We start from the raw sequence: 13,882 nt of genomic DNA, 5'->3' as shown, positions 1-13,882 counted from the left end.
AAACAGCAAATCTCAAAAGATTTTACCATCGACAGTATTAGCTTTTTTTTTATATTCTTGTGATGCCACCACAGAATGTTACCATAGATGGCACAGAGAAATAAATGTGATGATAAACGCACGGTACGTTTCAGAATGAATTGGTTTTATTGGCTGAGTATGTTTTAAAAAAAAAAAAAGCTACTTAGTTACTTGAGTATAACAGCAGCAAGCAACAAAAATGAACATTTAGGACATAATGCATAAACACAGATATGTTGAGCTATGCAAGAATACAAAAGTGTGTTAGCAGCCAACAATGACAGCTATGATTCTGAGAGTTGTCAAGTTATGTGACTTAAGCAGTCGCGTGTTAATTAGGATGTGTCTGTTAGTGTGGAATCGCAATTAACTGCAGTCATGCAAATAATGTGGGATGCTGAAGTTACAATAATGAATTTAATAATAATACACTTTGTAACAATTCCACTATGGAATGTTGAGTCAGCTGAAAAGGGCGTTAATGGCAAAAGGGAAGAAGGTATTGGAATGTTTGTTGGTTTTAGTGTGCATAATTCGATAGCGCCTACCAAAGGGAAGTAGCTGGAAGAAGTGGCAAATATGTGGACGGTCTGAACGAGTTTTTTTTTTTTTTTCCTGCTCTTGTCTCAGTTGATCCAACATGCAAGTCCTCAAAAGTGGGTAGGGCGATACAGGTGGTCTTCCTAGCGGTTCTAACTGTCACTTGCAATTAGATTTTGTGGCAGCACCAAACCTGACTCGATCGTTGCTGTATAAAACCGCCGCAACTTGATATAGTATTACTGAAAACAACCCTGACAAAGAACTGACATGATTTCCTTATCATTCTTGTGCCGTCAATGAAATATACAGAGGGATAGCCGGTGACATCCAGATCCCTTGACCCTGTATCACATTCACAGCCTCCCAAATATCATGCCTTTGAGCATTACATAGTATGTCTAAGTCCAGAGTAGCTTTTCCAATTCAAGCTCCAGCTGTTGTGTGAGTGTCAAATCATTGGGATTCCTGGGATTCTTTAGCGGCCCTTTGGGTGCTATTGCTTTCACATGTGCTACTTGTGCTTTGAAAAGGCAATCGCTATGATTTCCTGACTCAGTAGGCTTTATTTGTTCTTGCTTAAACTTGGCCAAAATCATATATAATGTAATTTATCTAATCTATAATCTGTGTCAAATGTCTCTATGCTATTTGTTACTTAAAAAGTGCCAGGACAGCTTATTTACCATTCTATTATTTATTTAATTTTTTATTAATGTTTGTTTTGGGGGTTATTTGTTTAAACGGTACATGTATACATTTTGAACATCTTTGTTCCACTGTTTAACTGTGTAAATGTAAATTTATTATTCACATACAAATGTAAAAAAACTGTGGCCAGAGTGTGAAAATGGCAGAAAAATAACATATCGCGTTTTTACCATAGGTATAGGAGTGGTTGGGGGCAAAAGAGTGACGGGAGGGTTCTTGACCCTTGGCCACCCTGTAGCACCGCCTCTGTTGCCTTACCCTATTATTCAAAATGTATTTAAAACATTTTTTTTAACTCATTTTTATGACAATCTTGGTTTTATTTTTAGAGTAAAATACAAACATACAGCCATGGTTTACTTTAAGAACATAATTTCAGGTTAAACTGAAAGGAGTCTTTGAATTATTTCAAAATAGGGCAATCAAAAATAATTTTGTTTGCTTTCCATTATATATAACACTACTGGAAGGTAAAACTTGCAGGTTACGCCAATTGAATCTATTTTTATTATTCAAAGACTAAATTTTGACTGTGGCAGATTCTTTTTCAGGGTAGAATAAGTCTCCACTAAATGTTATGTCCAAATATTTAGTTGACTATGAAAAAAAAAAAAACGACCAAAACGTCATTTTTCTCCTAATTTGTATACGCACAAAAACTGCTCATTAATAATCATTATAAAATATTGCACTAAAAGTCGTATCAAGATTGAGCTTTGAGGGTCCTGGTCGTGTATTACCATAGAGACTTGGGAGCGCATCTCTTGCAGATGCTGCTGATGCGATTGCAGTCTGCGCATGCGCACAGCTCTTACGCGAGCCCTACGTATACATTGACAGACTCACCGGATGAAAACAGCTGATGTCACGGACATGATGCTCCGCGGTCGATGAGGGCAAAAACACGCTGCTGTAAGTCATTTATTGTCCGTCCAAATATGACGCGGAATTATTCTCGTGATGTTCACCTGGTACTACCATTGTGTTTATATTTGGAGAAATTGCCACCTGCTAGCTTGTTCTGTACAGGAAGTGAAGATGTCGCATCCTTCGTACCAGGCCTTGACTTCTTTTTTTCCGCGTGTATTCTCTATAATACAATTTGACATGGTTGGGAGATGTTATGAATGGTTTGTATTACACTCCTTGGTCTCTGATATGATATTTGTGTTGTGCTCGGCTTGTTTTTAATGCGATCTGGTGCTGTAGCGCTAACGCGTTTCCATAGTAACCTTGGCTGTCTTGGTGTCATTCATCTCAGTATGGACGTGCGTTTCCTGTTCGGAATCCTTGCATGATTTTGTGCAGCGTTTGACAGCTACGTGTTATTTTATATTTAGTGGTTATCCAAGGACCCTTGAATTTTCTTGAATCTTATTCTCTCATTCTTTTATTTCCCTTGTGTATGTTTGTGTACTTGTGTATAAGTGGTGGGGCGGGTGGCAATAGTTGATTTTAATGAACTAGAAGCGCTTTGAGTTGCCTTTTTAAAACTGCAAAATCATAATATGTAAGTTTGATTAATTGACTGTGTGGCGGTGATACGAGTTGAAGTCATAACTCAATTTTACTATTTGGCAACATCTGATTACACCATTCTGATTTTTCTTTCATGTGACTAGAGAAAGCTGGAGTCGGGGTGCAAGAATAGTATCCATTCTGTATATTGGTCCCCTTTCTAAACTGATTGAAATAAAAAATATGAGTCAACTATTTCCAAGATCAAGTCACCGTGTGGCATACCCTCCAATTAAAAAAAAGTTTGATTTTTGAGCAGTGTTGTGATTTTAGGAGGCAACCACAGGTGGCAGCGCCCTGATGCAGATGAAAAATGGATTATTGTCTGATTATTACTTATTAGGTACACACAATATCAATCAAAACACAATGTTTATATACGTTCATATATTGATGAGACCATTTTGCCTCGAATTTCCATTTATTTCTAAATTGGCAGAATCCAACTTGATACAGAGCTGTGAAAATTTGTCCCCTTCCCAAATTCTGGCTCCATTTTTCCAAAACGTATTTATCATGCTTCTCTGTTCTGATTATTTTATTTGTTTCATTGATGGGTTTAATTTGAATTTTTAAAAGTTGCAAAGCAACAAAATAATCCTGAAGAGCAGAGGTATTGCTAAGTGAAGCTCATTTATACAATACAAAATGTCACATTTGGAGTCAGTGTGGTGGAGTGAAAAACATGAGAAGCTCAAAAAAATGCTCACCCATAGGATTTTCTGGTAGACACTGTTCCATCAATCACAGCAAGTGGGCCAGGCCCTAAATAGCAAAGTACTAGTTCCACACTAGCACATTTCTATGTCGAACTCTTGGCATTATTATTGTCATTATTGTTATTACTATTAATATTATTAACCAAATGCTGCGTATATTCTTGTGTTTGTTTTTATAAAGAGTTACAAAAGTCTAGAAGTGAAACCTCCACATACTTATCCAGACTTGCAATTAACGTGATTGCATCCTGTCTACGAGGAACATGTCCTCTTTCCCCCGAATGGAAAATTAATTGCTGTTCTCGCCACCGGTCCTCCCACATAATAGCAGTGGTTTTCTTGTCACTCTGTCTCACATCTCTATATATGTTAAGTGCAATAATCAAGACGCTCTAATGGTTTCTAAATGTGAGTGCAGTTTAAATGGGAACACAAACAAGGGTCAGCTTTCACTTAACAGTTATCATTCTGAGATTTGTTTTGCCGATTTATTAGGGATACATGATTGAAAAGTTGATAAATTGTCATAATGCACTGAGCAGCCACAATAGAGATGATATCGCCGTGTCACAATAATATTTCTTATTCTATGTGTATTCTAGGTATGTATGTTGCTATCTCATTTTTGCAATCCTTGGTAATCACAAAAACATGGAAGATAAAACAAAACACAATTGTGCAGTTTTGCCTGTGATTTAGGGCTATATAAATAAACTTGACTTAATGCTTTAGTTGCTTTTTGAATGTAAGCAAGATTTGCTTTCATTGTCACCGATATTGGTGTGATTTTTGACTCTAGTATATCGTCTAATTTTCTGAAAGTGTGGTTGTTTTCCGAATTGTTCAACAAGAAAACCAATTCAGATATCAAACGTCACCTGTTTGCAAGTTCTCGAATTAGCCTCATGGGGCGAGCTTTGACTAGCCCGATCACCGCTAGATAAAATATATTCATACCAGCGGGAAGGGGACCCTGGAATTGAACAAGGGCAGCGATGCAAAGTGTTTCTTTGTCAACCTCCTTTTCCGTCTTTCTCTTGCTCCCCGTCTCGGGACCCTTCCACTTATATAGTACTCACTTTCTCTCCTCCAGATGTGTCCAAACCCTTGGTTCTCTCAAACCTTTCCCCAGACATCAAACCTTGGCTGTCCCTCTGATGAGCTCATTTCTATTCCTATCCATCCTGTTCACTCCAAAACCTCAACATCTTAATTTTTGCCATCTTCTGCTTTGCTTCCTGGCGTTTCTTCAGAGCCACTCTCTCCAACCCGTACTTCATCAACTTTCCCCTTCATCCTAGCAGAGATTGTTCTATCACCCTTGATGTAACACTCATTTCAACCTGCTTGGATAAATTCCCTCAATAGAATAGAACCCGTACGCGCCTTGTCCATCCCTACTTTATCGTATTTCGTGGAATATGGAGTTGTGTTTCATGTCAATGGATTAAATTGTCTCTATTGTCTTCCCATATCTCTTTCTCCAGCAAATCGTGAACTCTCTTGCTTTTTTGCTCTCTCTGGTTGGTCCCTCCACCTATCTGTGCCCTGGGGATGAACGCACCAATGAGGAGCCTCACAGTGAGTCCCCCGTCCCACCTTGCCTTATCGTCTGCCCCGTCCTCCTCCTCCACATGCGGTCACCCATTCACAGAGCGTGTCGCATATATGCCTTGATGTCAGATGTGGTGGGCATTCCTGTCTCTCTGAGCGTAATGTAGATGTGGGTATAGTGTAAATGTACGCCATACAAGCCATGATGTTGACTAACTGTTGTGTGTTATTTGCAGGGTATGCCTGATCGCATGTTATGTGCAGTGCTGGAGCAATTTCAGCTTTACTTTTCCCTTTGGTATGTGCGCTTTGTCTCCATTCAGAGTGTCATTTCCTCTTCTTCTGTTCATATGCTCATACAGCCTGTACACACCTTTTTCCACTTTGTGCAGCGGATCTAAAAAGTCAACACAACTTTTTCTATCCACCGTACACACACACGCGCACACACAAACGCTCAATTAAGAACTCACACTTGCTTAGACGGCTTGATGGAGGATCATATGTGATCTCGCGCGGTAAGTTGCTGGACATGTTCTAGTGTGAATACACTTGTCCTGTGTCCCATGTGTGCTTTTGTCGCGTAACATGATAGCTGTGATATGCATCATGTGTTGATCATGTTGAGAATGACAACTCTGTTCTGGCAGTTCAAGTCCGGCAACAACATTATAATTGCTGTATTTCTTGAAATAATGTGTTAATATAGATCCTGATAGATATGGATGGATGATTTTAGTGAATTATTATTATTTTATATCGCTATTTACCTATGGGAATAATCAATATATTATTGAACATTATCACTGAAATTCATTTGGGGGAAAAACAGCCACCTCCACAAAATGCCTCACATCTAATAGACAACAAATACACTCTGCAGTTGAGTCAATAAATGCCCCAGGGTACTTTTAAGCGAAATACTTTACACAATAATAAATGTCAGAGTCCTTTATATTCGGCAGTTATAATATTTAAATATATACCGTACTTGTATGCATTTATGCACTGGTTAACATTAAATGCACACTGATGATGATACAGCTCTTGTATTGAAACTCATTAGATTATGAACTTTAATTCAACATTAAGCTAACACTTGAGGACTTAAAGAACTACAATGTACCCATACATCTTATAATAATTTCAGGTTAACATGAACTCCTTATAATTCTGACCAGACTTGAATGCAGATACAGAATGTTGTGGTTTCTTAGTGTAGCTTTGGTCACTATATTGTCTAACTGCTCCCTTTGTCAGATCCACTCTCTGTATAGCACGGCAAGCCCCAGCATGCTTAAGAGGAAACAAAGCTCCAGGGTTGAGACCCAGCCCATGACTGACTTTGGGCCTGATGAGACCCTGGCAGACAGTGCGGACATCTTCTGGATCAACAAACCAGTAAGTGTACATTTATTCATTTATTAACTCGAGTGAAACACATTCTTTTACATGACCCTGACTGATTTCCACGTTGTTGTAATATGAAAAAAAAAGGTCCCTTAGTATATATATATTACTAAATTGTACTGGCAACCTGTAAATGAAAAAAATTAACACGCTTAAATTTCATGCAAGGGTGGCGCACTGGTTAGCACGTCCACCTCACAGTTAGGAGGGTGCAGGTTCGATTACACCTCCGGCCCTCCCTGTGTGGAGTTTGCATGTTCTCCCCGTGCCTGCGTGGGTTTTCTCCAGGCACTCCAGTTTCCTCCCACATCCCAAAAACATGCTTGGTAGACCAATTGAGCGGTCCAAATTGCCCCTAGGTGTGAATGTTCGTCTCTGTGTGCCCTGCGATTGGCTGGCAACCAGTTCAGGGTGTCCCCTGCCTACTACCCGATGACTGCTGGGATAGGCTCCAGCACGCCCGCGACCCCCGTGGGGACACGCGGTATAGAAAATGGATAGATGGAAATTTCATGCATAAAGATGAGTTTTCCCACTGGACACAAAACTAAATAATAGTAAAATACACGCAAAAAAATGCACCTGTCTCAATATCTCTCTTAAATAAACAACTTAACTATGCTAACTGTCCCTCAACTTTCTGTAGTGGGTACACTCCGTGCTGAGAGCCTCCGCCATCGGCAGCGTCATCTCAGCATGCATGAACACCCCCATGACATTTGAGCACTACCCGCCCCTCCAGTACGTGACCTTCACCCTGGATACGCTACTCATTTTCCTCTACTCGGCTGAGATGATCGCCAAGATGCACATCAGAGGAATTCTCAAGGTAGTCACAAACACTACGACATTCATTTCACCTAACCAATAGTTTTCTTCAAAGTTAGTCAGTCTTCAAAGTGTGGATATATTGAAAGGGGAGTTTGCTCACATTGGAGATGCACACCACTTTTCACCACAAGCTTGGAGAGTGGACGCAAATGAGTTACAGACTGTGTTTGTGTGTTTTGCCTTAGGCATGATGGCTAGCTACGGCCCTGGACTAAGCGCATCACATTGATCATCACACTTCCTACTGCAGTAATATGCTTTAGTTTGGTGCAAAGATAGCCTCATACAATCTTCCCAGATGGGTTTTGAGAAACCCACCAGGGCTGCTGTGCTTCCTAAGACCTGGCCACTTGTGAACTCTCGTGGGAGAACACTGTGTGATTTTGCCGTTGAATTTTTGCAGCATCACTCAAAAATCTTTGGGAGGACTTATGGAAACAGATGTATTCGATAGAATGTAATAAACTTTACTGTTCTAAAGGAGCCAGAAAAGATTCGACAGAAGCAGCACGGAAAGGACAGCTGGCTGCTGTATAAAGTGTGGACAGCTAACTTGGCATGTTAAGCATAACAGGGAGGCGGACGAGGACACGCTTTGCTTTTCAAATGGCATTAGAACCTTACTAAATCCTTCTTTCATTCTAAAAAAAAAAATCATTAGTGTCTTTGAAACTTGACTTAATGTGACCCTAGTGATTTACTTTATACTGGAATATGTGATTGTATGAACAAACAAGCCAATTTCATGCTTTTGTTTGTTATGGTGTTTATCTGACACTTGCTATTTTGTAGTCCTTCCTCATCATTCTCTCCTTCGACATCCATTGTCCCCTTGACATTTCACTTTGTTTGTACCTCGGGGCTTTTGTCATTTTCCTTGGCTTATCATGTCGAAAACAAGTTGCTTCTCATTTCTTCACTCGGGCGGAATGCTGAAAATCAGAAGATTTACACATGTAGGACCATATCTACCTGTTGACATATCCTACTGTTTTTTTTTGGGCTCTTACTCACGGCAACACATCATTTCCTGTGGAAAGGGCAGATGGCATGACAGACTTTGCTGTCAATGTGTTACAAGCCACTAGTACGCCATCTGACTGAAAACTAAACTACGTTGTTAGATGTCTGGTGTAGTTATAATAATGCGTCTGGGAGAAATAATGAACAATTAAATGAGTACAAAGCTCTGTAAATCACAATTTATGATACTGAAAATAATAAACAGTGAAGTTTGACACTTTCATTACTCTATACAGGGATCCACATACTGATAATAGCATTTCCAGCCAAAACTAATGAGAGGTTGTCATTAATAGTGGCAACGTAAGATGGCTGCCCTCTCTCTGGCTTGAGCTGCGAGATGCCACTTGTTCGTGGTACAGTTGCATGGTGATGGTGGCCATTTTGTATAAAGTTAACAAATGTGCTTCTTACGCTGCATTCCAGAAAAGTGGGAAGTGGTTTGTTTGTTGATGTTGCGTTGATGCTGTATGGGCTGAGGTGTTAATTGCTGACAAGCTCCTTGCTGTTATTTATAATAGAGGTTGTCCTATGGCTATGATTGTGTGTGTGTGTGAGAGAGACAGAGGAAAGCTGTGGGCTGAATCTTGTCATTAAAAGTGTTACCTTCTTCTTTCTGGAGTGTTAACTGTTGATTTGTTCCGTTGCCATTTCCTCCTCTCTGCACAGGGGGATAACTCCTATGCGAAAGATCGCTGGTGCATGTTTGATGGATTCATGGTGGTTTTCATCTGGGTGTCCCTGGCGTTGCAGGTATATTGCGACATTTTTACTGCGTTTGTATGTTTTTATGCCGCCTCAAATTTGCTTAGACAGCTTTATTTAAGGCATGTTTCAACCATCCCTTTCTCTTTGTTTTGAGATGTTTGAGATAGCAGACCTCGTGGATCAGATGTCTCCATGGGGGATGCTGAGAATCCCCAGAGCGCTCATTATGATTCGGGCCTTCAGGATCTACTTCCGCTTTGAGCTTCCTCGCTCCCGCATCACTAACATTCTTAAGTACAACGGAGCATTTTATTCTTACCCAAATTTCTTGTGCAGAAAGAACTAGGCCACTAAAATTGTTTGTCTACATTTTTGTTGTTGGCAGGCGTTCTGGCGAACAGATCTGGAGTGTATCCATCTTCCTGCTGTTTTTTCTCTTGCTTTATGGAATTCTGGGTGTGCAGATGTTTGGAACATTCAATCATCACTGTGTTACCAATGACACTGAGAAAGGGTAATTAACACGTAACTTCCGTCAGTTAACATTGTATTCTGATTAATATTGCATTTTTGGAATCAAGCAGCAAAATCCTTCAGTTTATATCCATCTGAGGGGGCGAACTCATTTACCCTCGACGGAAAATGACATCATGGTTCAGCTTGTGAATAAATTGAGACAAATATTCCTGACAAAATAAACATTTTTAACAGTTTTAAATACACATCTTTTGAACTTATAATAAAAGACACTTTTATTTGTCCCACTGTGGAGAAATTCTCGACTATAGCTTGCTATTTATAGTATATTTTGGAAATATAAATATGTCCAACGATTCAGTTATCCTTGCTGTTTTCACCTACCGTCCAATCTAAAAAACACATCCTCGACGGTAGTTGTGATCAGCATCTTCGCATTGGCATGGAACAACAGTCCAATACCCGTTGAACCTCATTATGCTGCACTACCATTTAATTTATTTAAAGTACAATTAATTACAGCATGATTTAAATGACATTGGCCATAATGAGGATGCATGTACAACTCCACAGAGATGTGGAATCAGGTAGGCGTAACCCTCCTCCACGTATTCTATATTGTATTTACAATTAGCACCAAGTGCTAAAATTCATTGCACGTCCTACACCCTTTGAATGAAGCGCATTTTTGCATATGCACCCTCAGGACACATTGACCGTTACATGCATGAGAGAAACTTCATGACCCTCACATTTACACTTTGGATACCAATTTGCCGATCAAAAAGTAGCGTGTCTGTCGTGATCCCCCTGCTACCTCACCAAATTCAAAGTGTGCTTTAAAATATGTCAGAGAGAACAGATGTGTCTTATCTGTTCAGTGCTACATGTCCTTGACCCAAAGTCAAAAGCTCTGCAGCTTTGCACACACGTGAAATATGATGGAAATTGGGAATAATATGTCAGGGGAGACGGATATGAGATGAATAGGGTGTCGGATTTGTTAACAAAAGGAGGATCTTGTGGATGTCAGGATTTCACCTGCTATTTCACTTCATGTCATGAATTGCACACAAAGGTATTATTATAGGCTTATTTAAAACGTAAAAAAAACTGGTGAACCTCCATCGAAACGATTTTCTTCCACATAGGAAATAAAGGAAATTGAGTTAGCCTGTTCCAGAGTCACTGTTGCTATCATAAAACTTGATTAAGTCTACAGTCATTCAGAAGGAAGTTGTACATTAACGACCAAATTGTGGAAATAAGCAATTTATTATTGACACTAGAAAAAAAGTAAATTTAATCACTCTTGAATTAATTTGTCACATACTGTGTTTGTCTCTTCCAATTTTATTACATGCTTAACTGTCACACAAGTATGAAAATTATATTCAGCATTTACAATGAATCAGAGGTTGTATTTCAGTCAAACCATGTTCACAGTAAATCATATTAAATTCAGCGTTCATTACGCTTCTTGTCAAATACAGTGCAGCCGTTGTGCATTTGCAGTAATTCTCATAAATTTGAGGTTTTCATGGGCCACGAAAAACTGGATGTCAGTTAATTTCAAACACATTTTGTCTCGTGCTCAAATGTACGACCGTAGTAATGTTCCAAATTTGAGGTGCCAATTGACTCAAAAGCCAAAATTCTTCAGAAAATGCTGATCAAGACAATAAAATACAATACAACTTGGAAATGTAGAAAAAAAAAAACCCTGGTTTGGCACCTTTGGGGGTCCAAGCATATTTCAAGGGTAGCCAGTGCCCCCACAGCCCCTCCTCTAGCATCACCTCTACTAAGTAGTCCGATCATTGTGAAAAACTCCAACCATATGCAGTTATATATATTTTTCATTTGTTTAGCAATGTGACGTGGAATAGCTTGGTCATCCCAGACACCCACTGCTCCCCTCATGGTGAAGGCTACCAGTGTCCCTTTGGTTTCAAGTGTAAGGACCTGGAAGAAATGGGTCTCAGCAGGCAGGAACTTGGCTACAGTGGCTTCAATGAACTGGGTAAAGTCATGTTGTTGTATGTATATTTTATATATATATATGTATATATGTGTGTGTGTGTGTGTGTGTGTGTACACATCGTATTTTCCGGATTATAAGGCGCACCGGACTATAAGGCGCACTGTCGGCTTTTGAGAAAATTTGAGGTTTTTAGGTGCGCCTTATGGTCCGGAAAATACGGTATATATTTTGTTCTCATAACCATCATATTTGTCTGTTTTGTTTTTTAGGAACAAGTATCTTTACTGTGTACGAGGCTGCTTCTCAGGAGGGTTGGGTGTTCCTCATGTACCGAGCAATTGACAGTTTCCCTCGCTGGCGCTCTTACTTCTATTTCATCACTCTAATTTTCTTTCTGGCATGGCTTGTGAAGGTTAGGGGCGTTTGTATCTTTCTTTTCTCTAGCCTGGCAATGAACCTTCCTTTGCTTTGGATTGTACCAAGTTAACAAATGGTTTTGTTTGTTCTTAAACAGAATGTGTTCATTGCTGTCATCATTGAGACCTTTGCTGAAATCAGAGTTCAATTTCAGCAGATGTGGGGGTCCAGGAGTAGCACCACATCAACAGCGACGACGCAGGTATAGTGATTGGAACAAATTTGACTTTTGTCACAGCGACTTATTTGGGTGGGAATATCTCTGTGCTGCAGACGTTTCACGAAGATACTGCCGGGGGATGGCAGCTTGTAGCCGTAGATGTCAACAAACCACATGGCCGAGCACCTGCCTGCCTTCAGGTGAACCCGCGAACACAATTTATTAGCCACTGATGCTTAAAAGCACACTTGCACATTTAAGACAGAAGTGGAATTGATTGGCATATTTTATGTTTTATTGCTTTTCCTTCTTATGAAACAATAGCAATTAAATACCCATTTCATTCCATGATGCTGCTATTGGAAATATACTGAGCGAAATGTACATAGGAAATTTGCAACCTAAGTATTCTTATCAAAAGAATCTTTTTTTTATTTTTGGCTCCTGCAGAAACAGATCAATTTTTTATATACATTGTTTTATTTTATTAATAGCTAGACAGTTTTTTAACCTAAAACAATGTATTTAATCGTTATTTATGCCTAATGTGCCTAATACTACTCAGTATCTTCTAACACCACCTGTATATGATGGATTGGTGACAACTATCGCTGTCACGGTATCGTTATCGTCTGCAATATTTCACAATTATATCCTGCCGTGAGTTCATCTTGATCTGGAATCCTCACCCTTAACATGCATCTTTTCTTTGTCCCATAGAACATTACTTTAGCAGCAATGTCATTTTTACTAAGAACATTTTTGTATTTTGATGGAATTGAGAATTGGACAATATCCGCCAGTAGAGAAGTGTAATGGGAATTAAGTGAGTGAAATTCAAAAGACATGTAGATTTGCACTGATGTCCTGCTATAGCCATGAATGACTTTTAAAAGACATCTGCACAAGATAGCCTTGTGGTCAGCGTGATCCAAACGGTGGTGCTTTTGAGATAAGCTGAACACAGCTTGCAGCTGGACCTCTGTTGATAGCACCGTAGGGCAAAAGTCTGGCTTCACGCTGAGAGAGTGCCAATAGACTGCGCGGCAACGAGCGAGGTGGTGAGTGTCAATACACAAATGGGTGAGGAAGGAATTTAAAATGTGAGAGAAATGTGGAGAGGAAATATAGCGTGTGGAATATGCAGTTTGTCCCCTCCAGAGCACCATCATCACTTGGAGGGAGGATTTAGATAGGGATAACCAGAGGGATAAACACGGCTGACTTCCCTCTGAGCCTTCTGCTCCATTAAATGGATCACCTGGAGCAATGCGCTCTCAAGAGAATTTAGTGGGAAATCCTACAAAAAGTGAAGCTCTCTATTCAAATGGTCCTTTTTTCAGCATCGTTGCTTCTTGTTGATTCCCCTTGCAGCAATGCACTTTAGAACAATGGCAAGTCATAATGCAAAACACTCCAGAAATAAGATAGACATTCTGTGCTTGTTATACTCCGGTCGGACACCTGAGGTTGAACACAATACTCCCCGTGACAATGTTTTGTTTAAAATTTTCACCAAAGAAAATAAAGGAAGTTGAATTAATCTTTTCTAGGATTGATTTGTTACCATCATTAAACCACTATTTAGTGTACAGCCAATGTTTGACGTAATGTTTTATCGTTCTGAATGATCACATCTTTAAAAAACAGTTACAACTGTAAAATGAAAGACTTAGTTTTAATAGTAAAAGAAAAAAAAAAACATTATTATAAAATGTTATACTAAACCATAGTCACATTAGCCTTAGCAGTCAGTACAGATGTAAGATGTACTCTCAAATGTCGCAAAAAAATCAACATCCTGTTTTC

The 13,882-nt window shown here is 39.5% G+C and overlaps 1 protein-coding gene across 5 annotated transcripts in view; it reads left to right on the top strand.

The window, feature by feature from the left end:
- The first annotated feature begins 2,080 nt into the window (after nucleotides 1-2,080).
- The window catches only part of nalcn (sodium leak channel, non-selective), a 47,656-nt gene continuing 35,854 nt past the window's right edge, over nucleotides 2,081-13,882 (top strand). For 2 of the 5 annotated variants that reach the window (XM_037239647.1, XM_037239643.1), the window contains exons 1-12: nucleotides 2,081-2,184; nucleotides 4,997-5,090; nucleotides 5,300-5,361; nucleotides 6,324-6,464; nucleotides 7,120-7,302; nucleotides 8,997-9,080; nucleotides 9,190-9,329; nucleotides 9,421-9,549; nucleotides 11,384-11,535; nucleotides 11,766-11,908; nucleotides 12,011-12,115; nucleotides 12,187-12,273. In XM_037239647.1, the coding sequence (XP_037095542.1) occupies nucleotides 5,320-5,361; nucleotides 6,324-6,464; nucleotides 7,120-7,302; nucleotides 8,997-9,080; nucleotides 9,190-9,329; nucleotides 9,421-9,549; nucleotides 11,384-11,535; nucleotides 11,766-11,908; nucleotides 12,011-12,115; nucleotides 12,187-12,273 (1,206 nt within the window). In that variant the 5' untranslated portion in view covers nucleotides 2,081-2,184; nucleotides 4,997-5,090; nucleotides 5,300-5,319. Of the gene's footprint in view, nucleotides 2,185-4,996; nucleotides 5,233-5,299; nucleotides 5,362-6,323; nucleotides 6,465-7,119; nucleotides 7,303-8,996; nucleotides 9,081-9,189; nucleotides 9,330-9,420; nucleotides 9,550-11,383; nucleotides 11,536-11,765; nucleotides 11,909-12,010; nucleotides 12,116-12,186; nucleotides 12,274-13,882 lie in introns of all 5 variants that reach the window. The other 3 variants (XM_037239645.1, XM_037239644.1, XM_037239648.1) reach the window with 3 other exon arrangements.

This window comes from Syngnathus acus, chromosome 21 (assembly GCF_901709675.1).
Source record: "Syngnathus acus chromosome 21, fSynAcu1.2, whole genome shotgun sequence".
NCBI classification, from domain to species: domain Eukaryota; kingdom Metazoa; phylum Chordata; class Actinopteri; order Syngnathiformes; family Syngnathidae; genus Syngnathus; species Syngnathus acus.
This window is presented reverse-complemented; position numbering and strand designations above follow the sequence as displayed.